The 18,550-nt window shown below is 36.4% G+C and overlaps 1 protein-coding gene across 2 annotated transcripts; it reads right to left on the reverse strand.

Moving 5' to 3' along the window:
• Nucleotides 1-2,996: 2,996 nt before the first annotated feature.
• Nucleotides 2,997-18,537, reverse strand: LOC138332198 (uncharacterized). 2 transcript variants are annotated; one of them, XR_011209793.1, is made up of 7 exons: nucleotides 18,320-18,537; nucleotides 17,790-18,080; nucleotides 10,187-10,962; nucleotides 9,632-9,956; nucleotides 8,901-9,012; nucleotides 8,229-8,591; nucleotides 7,802-7,939 (listed from the first exon to the last, which is right to left on the reverse strand). XR_011209793.1 is itself a non-coding variant. In XM_069280202.1 (5 exons), the coding sequence occupies exons 1-5, from the start codon at nucleotides 8,346-8,348 to the stop codon at nucleotides 3,227-3,229; spliced, it is 1,530 nt and encodes a 509-aa protein (XP_069136303.1). In that variant the 5' UTR covers nucleotides 8,349-8,587; the 3' UTR covers nucleotides 2,997-3,226. The 2 variants fall into 2 exon arrangements, 1 of the variants encoding a protein (XP_069136303.1); XM_069280202.1 differs by lacking the exons at nucleotides 8,901-9,012; nucleotides 9,632-9,956; nucleotides 10,187-10,962; nucleotides 17,790-18,080; nucleotides 18,320-18,537 and adding exons at nucleotides 2,997-3,561; nucleotides 4,939-5,528; nucleotides 6,991-7,280 and having other exon boundaries at nucleotides 7,745-7,939; nucleotides 8,229-8,587.
• Nucleotides 18,538-18,550: the final 13 nt, after the last annotated feature.

Below are 18,550 nucleotides of genomic sequence, written 5' to 3' on the forward strand. Positions count from 1 at the left end.
TCATTCAACACAAAACAATATATTAACAATAAAATCAAATTAAAAATGAAGTCGAATAATATACCAATAATGAAAATGTACATTCAAAACAAATGCATTCGTCACCAAATCAGTTAATGTAATGCTAAATGAAAAAAAGTTACAAATGAAAAAAAATATTAGACAAAGCAAAAATACACTGCCCTCCAAAAGTTGTTACACGTGAAGCTATACAAATATACATAAAGTACAGAAATGTGTACACATTTTAAAGGGACAATTCAGTGAGGCCAATTCTGATACATAACCACGAATCAAAATATGACACAAATGTATTGTTCTACATTCCTTATGAAACATATAACAAGATATAATGACAAACTTCACGACAATGTTATTAGTAAGTATTTTGATTCCAAATCGTTGATCAATACGATAAAGCAGGTACAACATGTACGCTGTACCTATAACCAAGCCAAAGTCACGCACTTTAAACACATATGGGACAAAGAAGTAATTCCAATTGTGTGAACAAAAATGTAAATTTTTCGAGGCGATCTGCCCCTTTATCAAGATACACAAAACGAACACGATTACATAAATACTTTGATATGTAACACGTTAAACAAATGAAATACACAAATGTAACCACTGAGGAATTGATAAAATAATGTTTAGACAAGAACATGCATCTGATAAGGTAAACACACTACTGTTAGTAAGAGCGGTTTGAGTAGTTCTAAGCAAACATTCTTTACTACAATGGCAAGTGCCAAGGTTTGGCATACAAGACATCCGACCACTATGTGTAATGGCGGACAGTAAGCGAGTCACATACATTTGACTGCAGTGGGCTTTTCTAGCATATCACAGTAAAACCAACTAATCTATTAGAACTTGTTTGTATCCGATATATATGTAAATTTCAATGTACTATTAGACTCTGTTGTCCCTTTAATACAGGCGTCAGTAAATATCATTGATCAACTTATTTATCTTTCTCTAACACATGAATTGTTTTTTCACTAGTTTTCTAGATATATTGCAAGAAAAGAAGAAAAAAATAACAAATGAACAGAACTTTCGGAGGGTGGTGGATACATTTGTAATGTCAATGCAGATGTTGATAAACCGATGTAATACAATGAAAATACATATTCATACAGTATATTTAAACTACACGTGATAGATATGGAGTTCCATATCTACATAGTAAACAGTGATCTTAAATGAATGCCGGTTTCATGTGAAAATTAATGAAACGAGTCTAAAGTTTTTATTTTTCGTGCCTTGGCGAGCAAAAATTGAAACTTTGTGACGGGTTTCATAAAAATCCATATGACATGAATACAAATTTAAGATATTTTTATCACATATCTTTTACAACTTAAAGAATCTCAACATCAAAATGGGGGCCACCATTTTGTCACAATGTCCTCAATCATGACGTCACGTTATTGTTTGCAGACGTCAAGTTATGACGTCACATAGAATTTCCAGCCAATGGGTATACATTGTATTACACAAGTAACATAATGAAATATTACATAATCACTGAATCTCTGGCGGATTATGTGCTATAGCTTATAGAAAAGTATAATAATTATTACATGCAATATGTAATCACAACAAAATGTGTATTATTAATAATGTTCAGCGTTACAGCGTAAGTATAACAACATAGATTTTGAAAAAAAAAATCTTGATGATTTATTCATTAATCGGATTTAATTTACATCAATTGAATAAAATTTTCAGATGATTAAATTGACGTTAATTTCAAGAAAATGTCTAACACACACAGTGAATTATTTACTTTAACTTAAGCACATTATGAAATAACTCAGTACTAAACCAACATATGGCAACTATAAGATTTAACACATTATGTGACATGTAGTACATGTGCACAGGTGGTACGGCAGCTATATGTCACATGTCATAAAGAAGAACGTGAAGTAGGTGGTATAACGATATTAAATAAGATAAAAAATATCTGTATCTTCTAAAATACTGAAAATGCATTTACTTTGTATGGCAACATCTTGTATGGAGATGTGAATGAATGTTAACTCTGGTATAGAGATGTGTGAATGTTAACTCTGGTATGGAGATGAATGGAGATGTGAATGACTGTTAACTCTGGTATGGAGATGTTAACTCTGTATGGAGATGTGAATGATTGTTAATTATGGAGATGTGAATGATTGACTCTGGATGAGAATGATGTTAAATGTTAACTCTGGTATGGAGTGATGAATGCTAACTCTGGTATGGAGATGTGAATGATTGTTAACTCTGGTATGGAGATGTGAATGATTGTTAACTCTGGTATGGAGATGTGAAGAATGTTAATTATGGTATGGAGATGTGAATAAATGTTAACTCTAGTATGGAGACGTGGTGGTATGGAGATGTGAATGATTGTTAACTCTGGTATGGAGATGTGAATGATTGTTAACTCTGGTATGGAGATGTGAATGAATGTTAACTCTGGTATGGAGATGTGAATGATTGTTAACTCTGGTATGGAGATGTGAATGAATGTTAATTATGGTATGGAGATGTGAATGAATGTTAACTCTAGTATGGAGATGTGAATGATTGTTAACTCTGGTATGGAGATGTGAATGATTGTTAACTCTGGTATGGAGATGTGACTGAATGTTAACTCTGGTATGGAGATGTGAATGAATGTTAACTCTGGTATGGAGATGTGAATGATTGTTAACTCTGGTATGGAGATGTGACTGAATGTTAACTCTGGTATGGAGATGTGAATGATTGTTAACTCTGGTATGGAGATGTGAATGAATGTTAACTCTGGTATGGAGATGTGAATGATTGTTAACTCTGGTATGGAGATGTGAATGAATGTTAATTATGGTATGGAGATGTGAATGAATGTTAACTCTGGTATGGAGATATGAATGAATGTTAACTCTGGTATGGAGATGTGAATAATTGTTAACTCTGTTATGGAGATGTGACTGAATATTAAATCTGGTATGGAGATGTGAATGATTGTTAACTTTGTATGGAGATGTGAATGATTGTTAATATGATATGATGGAAATAACCTTTAGAAAATGATTTCCTGTAGACTATTGAAACAAAACTTACTGCAGTTTTTCTCATTTTCAAACTTCTTGTGTGTGACTCTGTAATTATTCTAGTCTATACTAATTTGATGTTCGAAAAGCATATACACGATGTAATATCTTCCTGAGAAATACAACTTGTATAATTAAGTTGATATCATTCCAATCGGTAAACCATCCTCTTTTTGCAGTCCAAACGGTTCATTTTTATTGCACGCATCCTCCACCCTTTCTGCTAAGGCTGATTGATCTATTTCCTTCAATGTTGTTGTCAAGGTTTGAAGTCGATTTGAAGAGTCCACGTTTTGAAGCCAGAATTCAAGGAGTCTAAATGTATGGTTTCTTTTAAGTGAAGTGTCGTTAGTACTAGAAAGGTTTTCAGCCTGAGTGACTGGTACACCTAAGAAAGTTGCTAATGACAAATATTCTCTGTCTGGTATTTGTTTTGCGAGGCACATCATACTTCTTTGAGAGAAAACCCCTGACAAAATAAATCGATTATTCATTAGTACACGTGTATAGATTTTAAGTGATTGTTCTATTTTGAACCCTTTCATAGTTCATGAAATGGATTCCATTTTTAACAATATTCTAAGATAGAATGTATTTTCTGCCAATGTAAGATCTTTCTCTCATATCATACTATGTTAGATAGAGTTTGCCCATGTAAAATAGCTATGTAAGATAAATTTATCTTATATGACATTTCACACATGCGGAGTTATTTGTATTATAACGCAGATAACTTTCTATATGCCACCTACCTATTGTTAAAGTTTACTAATACTAGGGTACGGAAATACCTATGACAAAAATGACCGACAATCATATGCCGTATAGCCTCTAAGGTTATGTTAAAGTTAGGCTTTAACTTTACGCATTCGGGAAGACATAATTTTTCGTATTCCTTTTCCGATAAACGAGTTTCTGCGCAACTTATGCGAGATCCTAGATTTTACTTACTGGCCACAAAACACGAAATCGCTAAATAATTACAGAACTCTGAATGACAGACACAATTTTTTTTATTTCAAGCATGCTGTCAAACATGAAAAAACATATTACCATCTAAGCGAGTACAACTCTCCGCTTCTAATCAAGAAAATCATTAAATAGTACAATCTTGTATCACAATTTTAAGGGTCGGACACTCGTATCGAAGTTTTGTTCTTTGGATCCCATATGAACAACTTTGACATATATGTTACTATAATTGCACATGCTCAAGAACAAAAACTTCATCGGATCATGGTGATCGAGAGCGACTCGGAGTAGCCTTGACCGCCAATATACGGATGGAGTTCCGACGTTACATATGACTCATTACTTTCATTGTAGTAATAGATAAGTAACACTACCGCCACATTTCCTCAAAATATCAACAATGCTAGATTTAGAATTTAAACACATGAAGCGTATTGATTGTTCTTTATATATATTTCTCGGATGTACGCATACCAGTATTATGTGATCAGGTACAGGTCACGAATATTTTTTCAAAGAATGATACATTCCCTCAGATAAGAATTCTGATATAACTTCCAGTTTGCCAAAACAATTGTTGTGCAATTTAAGAATATCATGTTTTAGCATAAACTCCTGAAATAAAGATAAAAGATCGGAAAGTATTTAAACGGAAATTTGGTAATGATATGAGAGAAAAAAGACTCTTTCATTGTGTGTACATGGATGAAAGGGAATATTAAACCCTATGGGTCACAAATATGGTAACACCCTCGACAACCCCGGGGCTGTACCACAGTTTGTGACCATTTCCTTCACGATTTTTATTATGGACGACCTAATATAAAAAATAATATATTAAAAAGGCTAGCGCTAAAACAAGTATTCTACTTACTATTACTTGAATATTGCGAAGAACAAGGTAGGTCACCAACAACAGCCAGATCCCGCGGCGTGCCCTCTCTTCTGTGTTCCAATGTTTCTACCTGTTTAGTTTGTGGTACTGGGAAGATTGCTCTATGCAGATGCCTTGGAGTCCAACCACTTACTACGTCATAATCTAGAGAAGCAAAATCCCCAGCTCTGTCATCTGTTTTTCTCTCAACATGAAACGACAGTGAGTTATCGTGATTGTATCTGTCAAATTCTATAAATAGATTCTTCTGTCTGGGTACCGTCGAAGAGAACCGTATAGCTGTGTTAGAGCCAAATGAAACCTTCACTTTGTCCATATTCTTCAACCGTATTGTTGGTGATGTACATGCAGGGAGGAAATTCATTCCTATTTCTTTTTCTCGTTCCTGTATTTTTTCTATTCTTTCATCTTGATTCACTATTTCTGATCGGAGAAGAATGTTTCTTTGTGGTTCTGTTTTCGCGAAGAGTAATATCTGACATCTGGGATCGTCCTGGTCGTAAAGGGACTTGACTGCTGCTAATACGTCAACATCACGAGTGTTCTGTCGGGATTTTACACAAACCACTCTAAAACACAAATGGAGAATATTTAAAACATATGAATAACCAGTATGTGAGTTTGTATTCTGAACATTAAGACCTTAAACTAGCCCTTCAACTTTTGAAGACAAGAAGCCAGACAAGCTGGTGTCCGGGACTGATATATTTTTTATTGGTAAAAGGCTTTCCTCTATCATCGTGGACTGGCATATTATTCAACATTGTACTTTTGTAATTTATTGCAACGGCAAACCAGTACTTTTCCCAGTCGATAGCCTCCCTATTTTGATGCACCATACAATTCTAGATTGTTTTTAAGACAGTTCTAGTGTTTCAAGGTTGACGAAAACAGCAATTTGAGCAGTGGAATACAGAATATATATACTTATTTAGATTTCCGTCTTGGATCCGGTATACAACGTCTCCACCGAAGTCAATTTGACTCGTACGAATACATTAACGATAAATGATATTGAGACGCTGAATCTGTTATGCACGTTGTGTCCTCGTTTCAATTTCTACGAATAAACTCATTGCGAATGAATCCAAATATAATGAATACATATTTTAGATGTTTGATATAATCGTTTACAGACACCGGCTCAAAAACGACGTTATTATAGACTATTTTACGTTGCGCTCCGGTTTTCCAATTTTCAACAAAATCTAGATCAGTTGTTACGTTATTTAAATCAGTCCCAGGGCTGTCCAAGAACTGCGTATAGAGTCAACTTATTAATATATATCTCATTGCGATCAAAAGTCAAAATTTAGATATAAGAAATAATTGCTATTGTTAGCTGGTCACTAGTGTATGAACGGCATATCAGATACTGTTATTTCATCAAGACGCGCTGACGCGACGCGCGTCATTATTTGTTCATAAAGGCCGTTCATACACCAGTGAACATAAAACAAATCAATAATAATTTTTGTCTTTGTTTCATTTCCAAATCTGCCTTTTTGATAGGCTATGCCACTATAAAAAAAAAAAATGGTGAATGGTGCGGAAACCCGACGTTATCGTGACATCACAATAGAAACATTGACGATACGTATTGGAAAATCAATGGAATCGTACGTATAAACGTATTTCATTTAATCAAGGAGTCTAGAAAATTAATTATAAGCATTGATGTCAGGGTTTTTTTTTTAAATCTCATCGGATTATGAAATACCTTTTGGGTAAAAATTTTTGTGTGAGAAATCCGCTACACGGATTCAAACAGTTTGCAAACAAAACTTCTTTCAAAGCCTGATGGAATTAGAAAAGTGACGTCAATGCTTAACTACCATCTACAGTTTAATTTAATACATTTCGATTATACCATTTGTATTTTGTTCATCTAAACTTGAGTAATTATAAAGTTATGTAATTGCCATGGCTTGAGATGTATCTATAATATTAGCGATCATTTACGTTATATGATATATATGAGATGCATAACCTACCATAATTGTATTGATTAAATTATAAAACAATACTCACGAACAGAAGTGATCTATCTCAACATCGATGAGATTTGGTTTTACTTCCTTTACATTGGCTGTTTCCAACTCCTTTATGTCACCGTCTTTTATATAAAAGACACGAAATGAAGGTGTTTCACCCTCTGTAATATGCTGCATTGGTTCGATAGGCAGTCTCAGGCGAACAGGTTTCAGGAAGTGGCCTTCATGTGAAATCTTGACCTTGTCTGATATTCCAAGTATTCCATGATTGTTCCCCAGGATTTGATCAAGTTTGATATGTTTTGCCATAGCATCTATATCAGTTATCTACGGACAAACATACAACAATAACTTATTTGAAATTTTATTTCTTTATCGCTCACCGTAAATACGTAATGCTTTGGTCACACTTATCGGCCGATATCCAGGGATAGGGGGTAATCGGGAGTACATCGTTGGTTTTGGCCATTTTTCCGACATCGGACAACACCGGTAAAAATTGTCTCACATCATTTACATAAAAAGGAGGCTGCACAGTATTAGTACGGCGTCTGTTTCCAAAGATATTTTTCTTTGAGCACGTTACTGCTGCCTGAGAGCCTCGACCATCGCCAGGCAACGTCTGGTGGCTGGGGACCAGGCTAAAATGGCTAAACATCATATCGGAGGTACATCCGAAGGCTAATCGGAAGGGGTTGTGACCAAAGCATAAATAATTACTTGTAACGTTATTCCACAGGCTACTTAACTTATTTTCTCAATTTATCATTTCCTCATTTTTATACACATACCTGGATGGTGGTCGTTTTAGTATCCTCAACTGAATCTCTAGGAAATTGAATTTCCATATCGTCTCTTCTAGGATCCAGTTTCCACAGACATCCTTTCTTAGTAACATCAACAATGTGATATTCAGTTCGAGACGTTACAAAAACAGCGTCGATACTGTTCCGGTCAATATCAATGCTTACTGCTGTCGCTCCTTCCTAACAAAAGAAATACACTTTAAGGTTCCAATCAAATAAGAACTTTCCCATCGTAATGGATCGTTTGACCACTTTGAGACGAAAATAATAAACGCGTGTCTTATATGTACACATAGTATATGGCTTTATCATTTGAACCAGTGTTTTAAGTCAACACAGAACTAAAACACTACTTTTGCTAACATAGTTGTTTCGAAAGTCTTTTATGATAACAAACGTAGATGTTTTTCACTTATTGTTTAAACTAAGATTACGTTTAGAAAAGAATTGAAACCAAAACGTTTTGTACCTCCATCCTGACGTCATGACTATCCCATGTTTCATGCAATTTCTGTCTAAACATGAAAGGTGTAGATGACATTGCGCTTAGGGAGACTTGGTTCAAAGGAAACTTTGAACTGGCCATCATCTATTGATGAAAACATGTTTTGTTCCTGTCGGTTGTCGAGGAGAATGTGGGATACAAGTTGTATGTTTTCATTTTCAAATTGTGCTATTGTCATTGTTTTATTCCTTACAGCAACGCCAAACACGCTAGATTCGACGATAACTCTGTCATTTTGGATGTCTGCTGTAGGAAATTCCATTCTTCTTTTTTTCTGCATCCCAGGGTTTTATTTGGACATGTAGTATTGGCTTGCTGAGACGATATCTGAAATGTGTAAATAATCACATTGATATTCGGAAAATAGACGATAAGTAGACTTGATTTTGTATTGCATTAAAGTTTGGTTCTGTATTGTTCTATATTCCGTATAATTAATAAATTAAAAGGTTCCTAATCGTTGAGCTAAGGTTCCTAATCGTTGAGCTTAACGATCAAACAGGTACAATGCCTTTCTTGCATTATGTTCGTATTGCTATTAACAAATATTTACTTATAACTATTCTGAATCACACATTTCAAACCTAAATATTTGCCTTTTCGGTCTTTATGATATTTGAAAAGACTTATTCCAACCTTTCATGGTAATCCTGTTGCAATGTCAGTGTGGCAATGCTACTGTCTTTTTCCAAGGCTATTGGATATTTTTCAATTCCATGATGATCCATGCTTATTTTAGCGACTGTTTCTGCAAAACATATAATAATATTAACATTGCCGTGCGTTACCACTATAATTATTTCATATGAATGTAGTATTTTTTGTGTTCGCACGCAATGGTATTTTGATTAGAGTATCTTTTTTATATATATTTATTATATTGAAACTTATACACAATACAATGAAGCCAGATTATAGTTAAAGTGTTTTAATACTGCTGATACTATCATGAAATATATTCGGATTAAAAGTAACATGTGGCTTCTTGGCAGTTACTCGTACGACTACAAACATTCATGTATTATATAGGTAGATGTATACCTCTGAATTAATCTACAATTTAATTCGATATTTAAAGTCAATATTGCTCGATTAATATGATTTTTATATTAGCTGTAAGTATTATCTCGATTAGATGCAGTGCGACATTTACTCAGCTGTACCATAAAGACCTACGGTAAGGTATTGTAGTTTAATAGTTAACCCACTGAACGAAGGTCTTGGATATTTCTTGCGTGAATCTCATGTTAATCTAGTGAAATGCAAATGAAACTGATTGTTTCAAAAGTTTTATTGAATTGATATTTTGCCTTCATATTATCGATTAAGAATAACATTATTTTGGCATACTAATCAGCGCAACTGACCTTTTATTAGGAAGTACATTAGACATTTTAAAAGAAACCTCTTTGTTGAATTTTTTTTCGAATCTGTCTGCAAGTGCTCTTTGCTCAATCTCTATCAACGCTTCCTTTAGTACTTCAAGTCTTATAAACGGATCTGTTCTTTCGTTATCAAGCCAGTATAGAAGCAGTCTGAGCTTTAACGGATATTTGTCTTGAGGATGAGGAAAATTTTCCGCTAGTTGATCAGCAGTTACTATTGGTACATGTAAACATGTTGCCAAAGTGTGGTATTCACGGTCGGGTATCTGCCTTGCCAGGAGGGCCATGCTTTTCTCTGAGAATACTTCTACAAAACAAAATGATAGTGTATCAATTTTATGTGTAACAAATGTCTACATTAAAAAAAAATAGCCACGTATTGCAAATTATTGAATTTGTTTTGTTTCACATGATGAGGAGGTTAGTCATGTTTCAGACACTTAAATGGAACTATTATGACACACAAAATATACATCCTTATCTGAGGACAATTATCATGACCAAATAAACGCTAATGATACTAAGAATCAAAATTACCTGCATATTTTCCTTGTATAGACTGGTCTTTGCATTTTGGAATTCGTTTGTCATGTTCCTCATGGCCATGCTGTGCAGTTTTCTTTATCTCATCTATGTCGACAGAGATGTTGCCATGAGCTCCAATACTTTTAGGAATACCACTTGTATCACTTCCGTAACTCGACGGTGATTGAGGACCGGATACTTCCCGTTTGTAAACGATGGATTGCAGTCCTGATGTTTTATATAACATTTCTCGCGATGACGACATCGACAAGCCTAGGTTTTTTCGCTTCTTCATTTCTGTCAAGACATGGAACGTTGCTTTGTGAAGTGGTCTGCGATATTTCCCTTTATCCACGTCGTACTCCAGTGTAGCGAACTCACCAACCCCGTACGCTTGATGTCTCTCTACATAAAATGACAGGGAGTTATCCTTATTGTTACTGTCAAACATTATAAACGGACTTACCCGAGGAGAGTGCATAGGGAAGCGGATCGCCGTATTTAAGGCCAGCGAAACCCTTACTCTGTCCATATTTTTCAGTCTTATGGTTGGTGAAGTACATATTTGAATTAAGTTCATTCCCAGTTCTTCCATACGCTCTTTACTCATTTCCTTTCTTTCATCTTGGCTCACTATTTCCGAGCGGAGATATAATAGCTTTCCTTCTGTTATGATTTTAGAAAAGAGTAGGATGTTACATCGTGGATCGTCAAGGTTATAAACTAATTTGACTACCGATTTTATTTGCACAGAACGAACGAGTTGTCGTTGTCTAGTGACAATCACTCTGAAATGTAAAATAAAGTAAAAGATAAACTGAAGAACATTGTAGCAAAAGCTTCACATAGATAAGGACGCAATGGCATACGGATTTGGAACGATAGCTGTTCATCCTATTGAAATCACAAAGAAAGAACTTTTTCTTGTCTGGAATTTTGAATCATCGCGCCCATAGGCGCCACATGGATTCGAACTTGCAACCAGAGGTGAATACCTTGTGATAATACGACGGGTCATTTAAACCACTGCCACCGCAGCCCCTCGTGACCCAGAGATTGAGGACTTGTGGTATTAGATGTATGTTGGGACATCTTCACCACTCGACACCATGACCCCTTTTGACTCTGAGATGGTGGGCTTGGTGTAATATGTTGGGACATCTTAATCACTCGGCCATCACGGCCCGCTGTGACTCAGAGATAGAGGGCCTGGTGTAATATATTGGGACATCTTAACCACTCGGTCACCACTGCCCCTTGTGACTCGTATATTGGGGGGCTTGTGGTAATATGTCGGGACATTATGAAAATGATTTTAGCATTACTGCCAAAAATAATTATATTTACATCCACAGTGTAGTGAAATGAGTACATAAAGCCAGGCCATGAAGCCGAGCTGTGGTCTACAAATACTATTATACTTCTACAGCATTATTAATAATTATAAAGTGATTTCTGCAGGCATGTTTCTATTTAAACATCCGTAAGGCATAAAAAACAAGACATTTACAGTGCATAAAGTCGATGGTGTAACTAATGCTTACAAGGCATCATAAATGTTTGTCTGTCTATTTGAATGATTTTTACAGCATCATTAATCAAATCTAGTGGTTTCATATAGATCATTGAAGAAAAAGTATAATGATCTAATAATTATTACGTGACGTCACATTGCACCCATAGCGAACCACCAGCGTTCCAAAAAAGACTGAATGGATATTTATAATTTCCATTGCGGCTATAAATAGAAGTTCATTGAAGATATTATCAAAATCCATTTATATATTTATATTTCAATATCAATTTGTCATGTTGTATTGTCCTATTGGCAACCTCGACATGCGAAGAATGACAGTACGAAACCATGCCAGGCGTAGAGCAACACGCGCTATCCGAAGAGCGATGGTGTGTCACGCGATGAGCTATAATGTATACAAGTATTAGCTTCCCAAAAAGCTATGAAGGCTACCATACAGCATTAATTATCAGTAAGCAATAATAGGAAAGCTTGACGAATTGTTCTGTTCACAGATAGCTGCCATTGTTCTTATGACAATTCATTTGTGAAGAATGATAATTTAAAAGCTTTCACATACAATGTAAAAGATAATAAACTTCATGGTTTTCATGAAAGGGTCACTAGGCTACCTTTTCGAAACAAACAAAAATAAAAAATATCTTTAAAACAATTATAACATAATAAAATTGATAATGATGGCCAATGATGAGGTTACAACACTAACGAAGTTGAAGTTTTGCTGTCTGGCGCAGAAATAGGTAGTCAACTAACACGACGTCGGGAAACATAATACGACCTGAGCTATGAAAATTAACGTTTTGTTTATTTTAATAAAGTTTTTCAGAAGGTGTCGTGGGCTTTTTCCTAATGCTAACAAGTTTTCCGTCTAATATACACTGTACGGATATACATGTACATGTACTTGGACAAGTTGGTGAAATACATGATATACGCATAGAAACAAGCATAACATTTCGTTTAAAAATGTACTTTACTTTAGCGCATACAGTTCCACATATATCCCCTAAGTAAAGCCTAACTTTGTTTCAGCATTTCCCATGCTACGGAAAGTTTTTACAAGTAGGTCATGATTATCGAGCTAACAGTACTAGTTAGGCTCTATATAGATCCTCAACGCGCTCCTGAAATTGTTTCAATTCAGTACGTGTAGCGCCGTCTTGTGTGATTTCTGAGAATAATGTCCGACAACCAGAAAAACATTCGGACCTCTCTGGGTTCATCTAATGATAATCTGTTTGCAATAAATTCCCAACTGGTACCCTTTACACACATGAAATCTTCAACAACAAGTAACCAATCAACACACGTAAATCGTTTTGGCCAGCCAATCAAAGTGAACAGACTATTTATAACAATGTGAAATCCCAACAACATGGCAGGCAAAGCGACCGATTATAATAGCTACCACATTGGGATGGTAGCGATAATGCGGAAAGCGACAATGTAACAACTCGCACACAACAGTGATACTTCATGACAGACGAAAGTACTCACGGATAAAAGTGAAACTTCATAACAAACGGAAGTACTCACGACAAAACTGAAACTTCATAACAGACGGAAGTTCTCACGGACACAACTGAAACTTTATAACAGACGGAACTACTGATGGACAAAAGTGATACTTCATGACAGACGGAAGCACTCACGGACAAAAGTGATACTTCATGACAGATAGAAGCACTCACGGACAAAAGTGAAACTTCATAACAGACAGAAGCAGATCTCACGGACAAAAGATGATATTTCATGACAGATAGAAGTACTCAAGGACAAAAGTGATACTTCATGACAGACGAAAATACTCACGGACAAAAGTGATACTTCATGACAGACGGAAGTACTCACGGACAAAAGTGTTACTTCATGACAGATAGAAGAACTCAAGGACAAAAGTGATACTTCATGACAGATAGAAGTACTCAAGGACAAAACTGAAACTTCATAACAGACGGAAGTTGTCACGGACACAACTGAAACTTTATAACAGACGGAACTACTGATGGACAAAAGTGATACTTCATGACAGACGGAAGCACTCACGGACAAAAGTGATACTTCATGACAGATAGAAGCACTCACAGACAAAAGTGAAACTTCATAACAGACCGAAGCAGATCTCACGGACAAAAGGTGATATTTCATGACAGATAGAAGTACTCAAGGACAAAAGTGTTACTTCATGACAGACGGAAGTACTCACGGACAAAAGTGATACTTCATGACAGATAGAAGTACTCAAGGACAAAAGTGTTACTTCATGACAGATAGAAGTACTCAAGGACAAACGTGATACTTCATGACAGATAGAAGTACTCAAGGACAAAACTGAAACTTCATAACAGACGGAAGTTGTCACGGACACAACTGAAACTTTATAACAGACGGAACTACTGATGGACAAAAGTGATACTTCATGACAGACGGAAGCACTCACGGACAAAAGTGATACTTCATGACAGATAGAAGCACTCACAGACAAAAGTGAAACTTCATAACAGACAGAAGCAGATCTCACGGACAAAAGGTGATATTTCATGACAGATAGAAGTACTCAAGGACAAAAGCGTTACTTCATGACAGATAGAAGTACTCAAGGACAAAACTGAAACTTCATAACAGACGGAAGTACTCACGGACAAAAGTGATACATCATGACAGACGAAAGTACTCACGGACAAAAGTGATACTTCATGACAGATAGAAGTACTCAAGGACAAAAGGTGATATTTCATGACAGATAGAAGTACTCAAGGACAAAAGTGTTACTTCATGACAGATAGAAGTACTCATGGACAAAAGTGATACTTCATGACAGACGGAAGTACTCACGGACAAAAGTGAAGTTTCATAACAGACGGAAGTACTCACGGACAAAAGTGATACTTCATGACAGACGGAAGTACTCACGGACAAAAGTGATACTTCATGACAGACGGAAGTACTCACGGACAAAAGTGATACTTCATGACAGATAGAAGTACTCACGGACAAAAGTGATACTTCATGACAGACGGAAGTACTCACGGACAAAAGTGAAGTTTCATAACAGACGGAAGTACTCACGGACAAAAGTGATACTTCATGACAGACGGAAGTACTCACGGACAAAAGTGATACTTCATGACAGATAGAAGTACTCACGGACAAAAGTGATACTTCATGACAGACGGAAGTACTCACGGACAAAAGTGATACTTCATGACAGATAGAAGTACTCACTGACAAAAGTGAAACTTCATAACAGACGGAAGTACTCACGAACAAAAATTATACTTCATGACAGACGGAAGTACTCACGGACAAAAGTGATACTTCATGACAGATAGAAGTTCTCAAGGACAAAAGTGATACTTCATGACTGACGAAAGTACTCACGGACAAAAGGTGATATTTCATGACAGATAGAAGTACTCACGGACAAAAGTGTTACTTCATGACTGACGAAAGTACTCACGGACAAAAGGTGATATTTCATGACAGATAGCAGTACTCAAGGACAAAAGTGATACTTCATGACAGACGGAAGTACTCACGGACAAAAGGTGATATTTCATGACAGATAGAAGTACTCACGGACAAAAGTGTTACTTCATGACAGATAGAAGTACTCATGGACAAAAGTGATACTTTATGACAGACGGAAGTACTCACGGACAAAAGTGAAGTTTCATAACAGACGGAAGTACTCACAGTCAAAAGTGAAGTTTCATAACAGACGGAAGTACTCACGGACAAAAGTGATACTTCATGACAGACGGAAGTACTCACGGACAAAAGTGATACTTCATGACAGATAGAAGTACTCACGGACAAAAGTGATACTTCATGACAGACGGAAGTACTCACGGACAAAAGTGAAGTTTCATAACAGACGGAAGTACTCACGGACAAAAGTGATACTTCATGGCAGACGGAAGTACTCACGGACAAAAGTGAAACTTCTTGACAGATAGAAGTAATCACGGACAAAATTGATACTTCATGACAGACGGAAGTACTCACGGACAAAAGTGATACTTCATGACAGATAGAAGTACTCACGGACAAAAGTGATACTTCATGACAGATAGAAGTACTCACGGACAAAAGTGAAACTTCATAACAGACGGAAGTACTCACGGACAAAAGTGAAACTTCATACCAGACGGAAGTACTCACGGACAAGTGATACTAATGACAGACGGAAGTACTCACGGACAAAAGTGAAACTTCTTAACAGACGGAAGTACTCACTGACAAAAGTGAAACTTCATAACAGACGGAAGTACTCACGAACAAAAATTATACTTCATGACAGACGGAAGAACTCACGGACAAAAGTGAAACTTCATAACAGACGGAAGTACTTACGAACAAAAGTGATATTTCATGACCGATAGAAGCACTCACGGACAAAAGTGAAACTTCATAACAGACGGAAGTACTCACGGACAAAAGTAAATCTTCATAACAGAAGGAAGTACAATGTACTTACGAAAAAAGTGATACTTCATGACAGATAGAAGTACTCACGGACAAAAGTGAAACTTCATAACAGACGGAAGTACTCACGGACAAAAGTGATAGTTCATGACAGACGGAAGTACTCAAGGACAAAAGTGATAATTCATGACAGACGGAAGTACTCACGGACAAAAGTGATACTTCATGACAGATAGAAGTACTCACGGACAAAAGTGATACTTCATGACAGATAGAAGTACTCACGGACAAAAGTGAAACTTCATAACAGACGGAAGTACTCACGGACAAAAGTGAAACTTCATAACAGACGGAAGTACTCACGGACAAGTGATACTCATGACAGACGGAAGTATTCACGGACAAAAGTGAAACTTTATAACAGACGGAAGTACTAACAAACAAATGTGATACTTCATGACAGATAGAAGCACTCACGGTCAAAAGTGAAACTTCATAACAGACGGAAGTACTCACGGACAAAAGTGAAACTTCATAACAGACGGAAGTACTTACGAACAAAAGTGAAACTTCATAACAGACGGAAGTACTCACGGACAAAAGTGATACTTCATGGCAGACGGAAGTACTCACGGACAAAAGTGAAACTTTATGACAGATAGAAGTAATCACGGACAAAAGTGATACTTCATGACAGACGGAAGTACTCACGGACAAAAGTGATACTTCATGACAGATAGAAGTACTCACGGACAAAAGTGATACTTCATGACAGATAGAAGTACTTACGGACAAAAGTGAAACTTCATAACAGACGGAAGTACTCACGGACAAAAGTGAAACTTTATACCAGACGGAAGTACTCACGGACAAGTGATACTTATGACAGACGGAAGTACTCACGGACAAAAGTGAAACTTCTTAACAGACGGAAGTACTCACGAACAAAAATTATACTTCATGACAGACGGAAGAACTCACGGACAAAAGTGAAACTTCATAACAGACGAAAGTACTTACGAACAAAAGTGATACTTCATGACCGATAGAAGCACTCACGGACAAAAGTGAAACTTCATAACAGACGGAAGTACTCACGGACAAAAGTAAATCTTCATAACAGAAGGAAGTACAATGTACTTACGAAAAAAGTGATACTTCATGACAGATAGAAGTACTCACGGACAAAAGTGAAACTTCATAACAGACGGAAGTACTCACGGACAAAAGTGATAGTTCATGACAGACGGAAGTACTCAAGGACAAAAGTGATAATTCATGACAGACGGAAGTACTCACGGACAAAAGTGATACTTCATGACAGATAGAAGTACTCACGGACAAAAGTGATACTTCATGACAGATAGAAGTACTCACGGACAAAAGTGAAACTTCATAACAGACGGAAGTACTCACGGACAAAAGTGAAACTTCATAACAGACGGAAGTACTAACAAACAAAAGTGATACTTCATGACAGATAGAAGCACTCACGGACAAAAGTGAAACTTCATAACAGACGGAAGTACTCACGGACAAAAGTGAAACTTTATAACAGACGGAAGTACTTACGAACAAAAGTGAAACTTCATAACAGACGGAACTACTCACGGACAAAAGTTATATTTCATGACAGTCGGAAGTACTCACGGACAAAAGTGATCCGTTGTAACCTCAAACAGGTTTGGTTCGACCTCCTTTATTGTAGCCGATTCCAACTCCTTAACCTCACCGTCCTCTACATACAGGACAAGTGCAGTAGGCTGTTCACCTTCAGGAGTAGGCTGGAGAGGCTGTATTGGCAGGGTCAGGCGCACAGGAACTTGAAAGTTGTGTTCATGTGTCACGTTCACTTTGTCGGAGATTCCAAGCATACCATGATCCTTCCCAAGTAATTGAGTTATCTTCCGACTTTTAATTAGCTTCATCAAGGGAGGTAACCTTAAAACAAAAGTATAATTGTTCCAACGGATCATTTTTAAAGATTTGTAATAATTTTTCTATACTATTTTACGATAACTCTTAGTCAACAATTTTGGTTTTGGTTTTATTAGTTTAACGTTAGTGTAACGGCCATTGTCACACAACAATAAAATGCGTAGCCATGAATTCATTACTTCTACAGGAATTTTTACAGGAATATTGCTTTTTGATTAGTGCTCAAAATGTTAACCATCTACCTCGACAGTGACTGTCATGGTACTCCGTACCGCACCAGAAGGGAAGTCTAGTTTCATGTCTTCATTTTGCGGATCCAACTCCATCACACCACCTGTCTTCGTAACGTCAAATGTCTGAGTTTCAACCTCAGACGTTATAAACACGGCATCAATATCAAACTGGTCTGTTTCAATGCCCACAGTCATCTGTCCGACCTAAGAAAGAATAAATATTTCATGATTTTTTTTTTT

The sequence above is a fragment of the Argopecten irradians genome, chromosome 9, assembly GCF_041381155.1.
Source record: "Argopecten irradians isolate NY chromosome 9, Ai_NY, whole genome shotgun sequence".
NCBI classification, from domain to species: Eukaryota; Metazoa; Mollusca; class Bivalvia; order Pectinida; family Pectinidae; genus Argopecten; species Argopecten irradians.

Excerpts from the sequence above, each read along its gene's own strand:
- LOC138332198 (XM_069280202.1), bottom strand. The coding sequence starts at position 8,348 with ATGATGGCCAGTTCAAAGTTTCCTTTGAACCAAGTCTCCCTAAGCGCA. Across the intron at positions 7,940-8,228 it reads GTCATGACGTCAGGATGGAG|GAAGGAGCGACAGCAGTAAG; the intron begins GTACAAAACGTT and ends TTCTTTTGTTAG. Across the intron at positions 3,562-4,938 it reads TTCGCAATATTCAAGTAATA|GGGTTTTCTCTCAAAGAAGT; the intron begins GTAAGTAGAATA and ends TTATTTTGTCAG.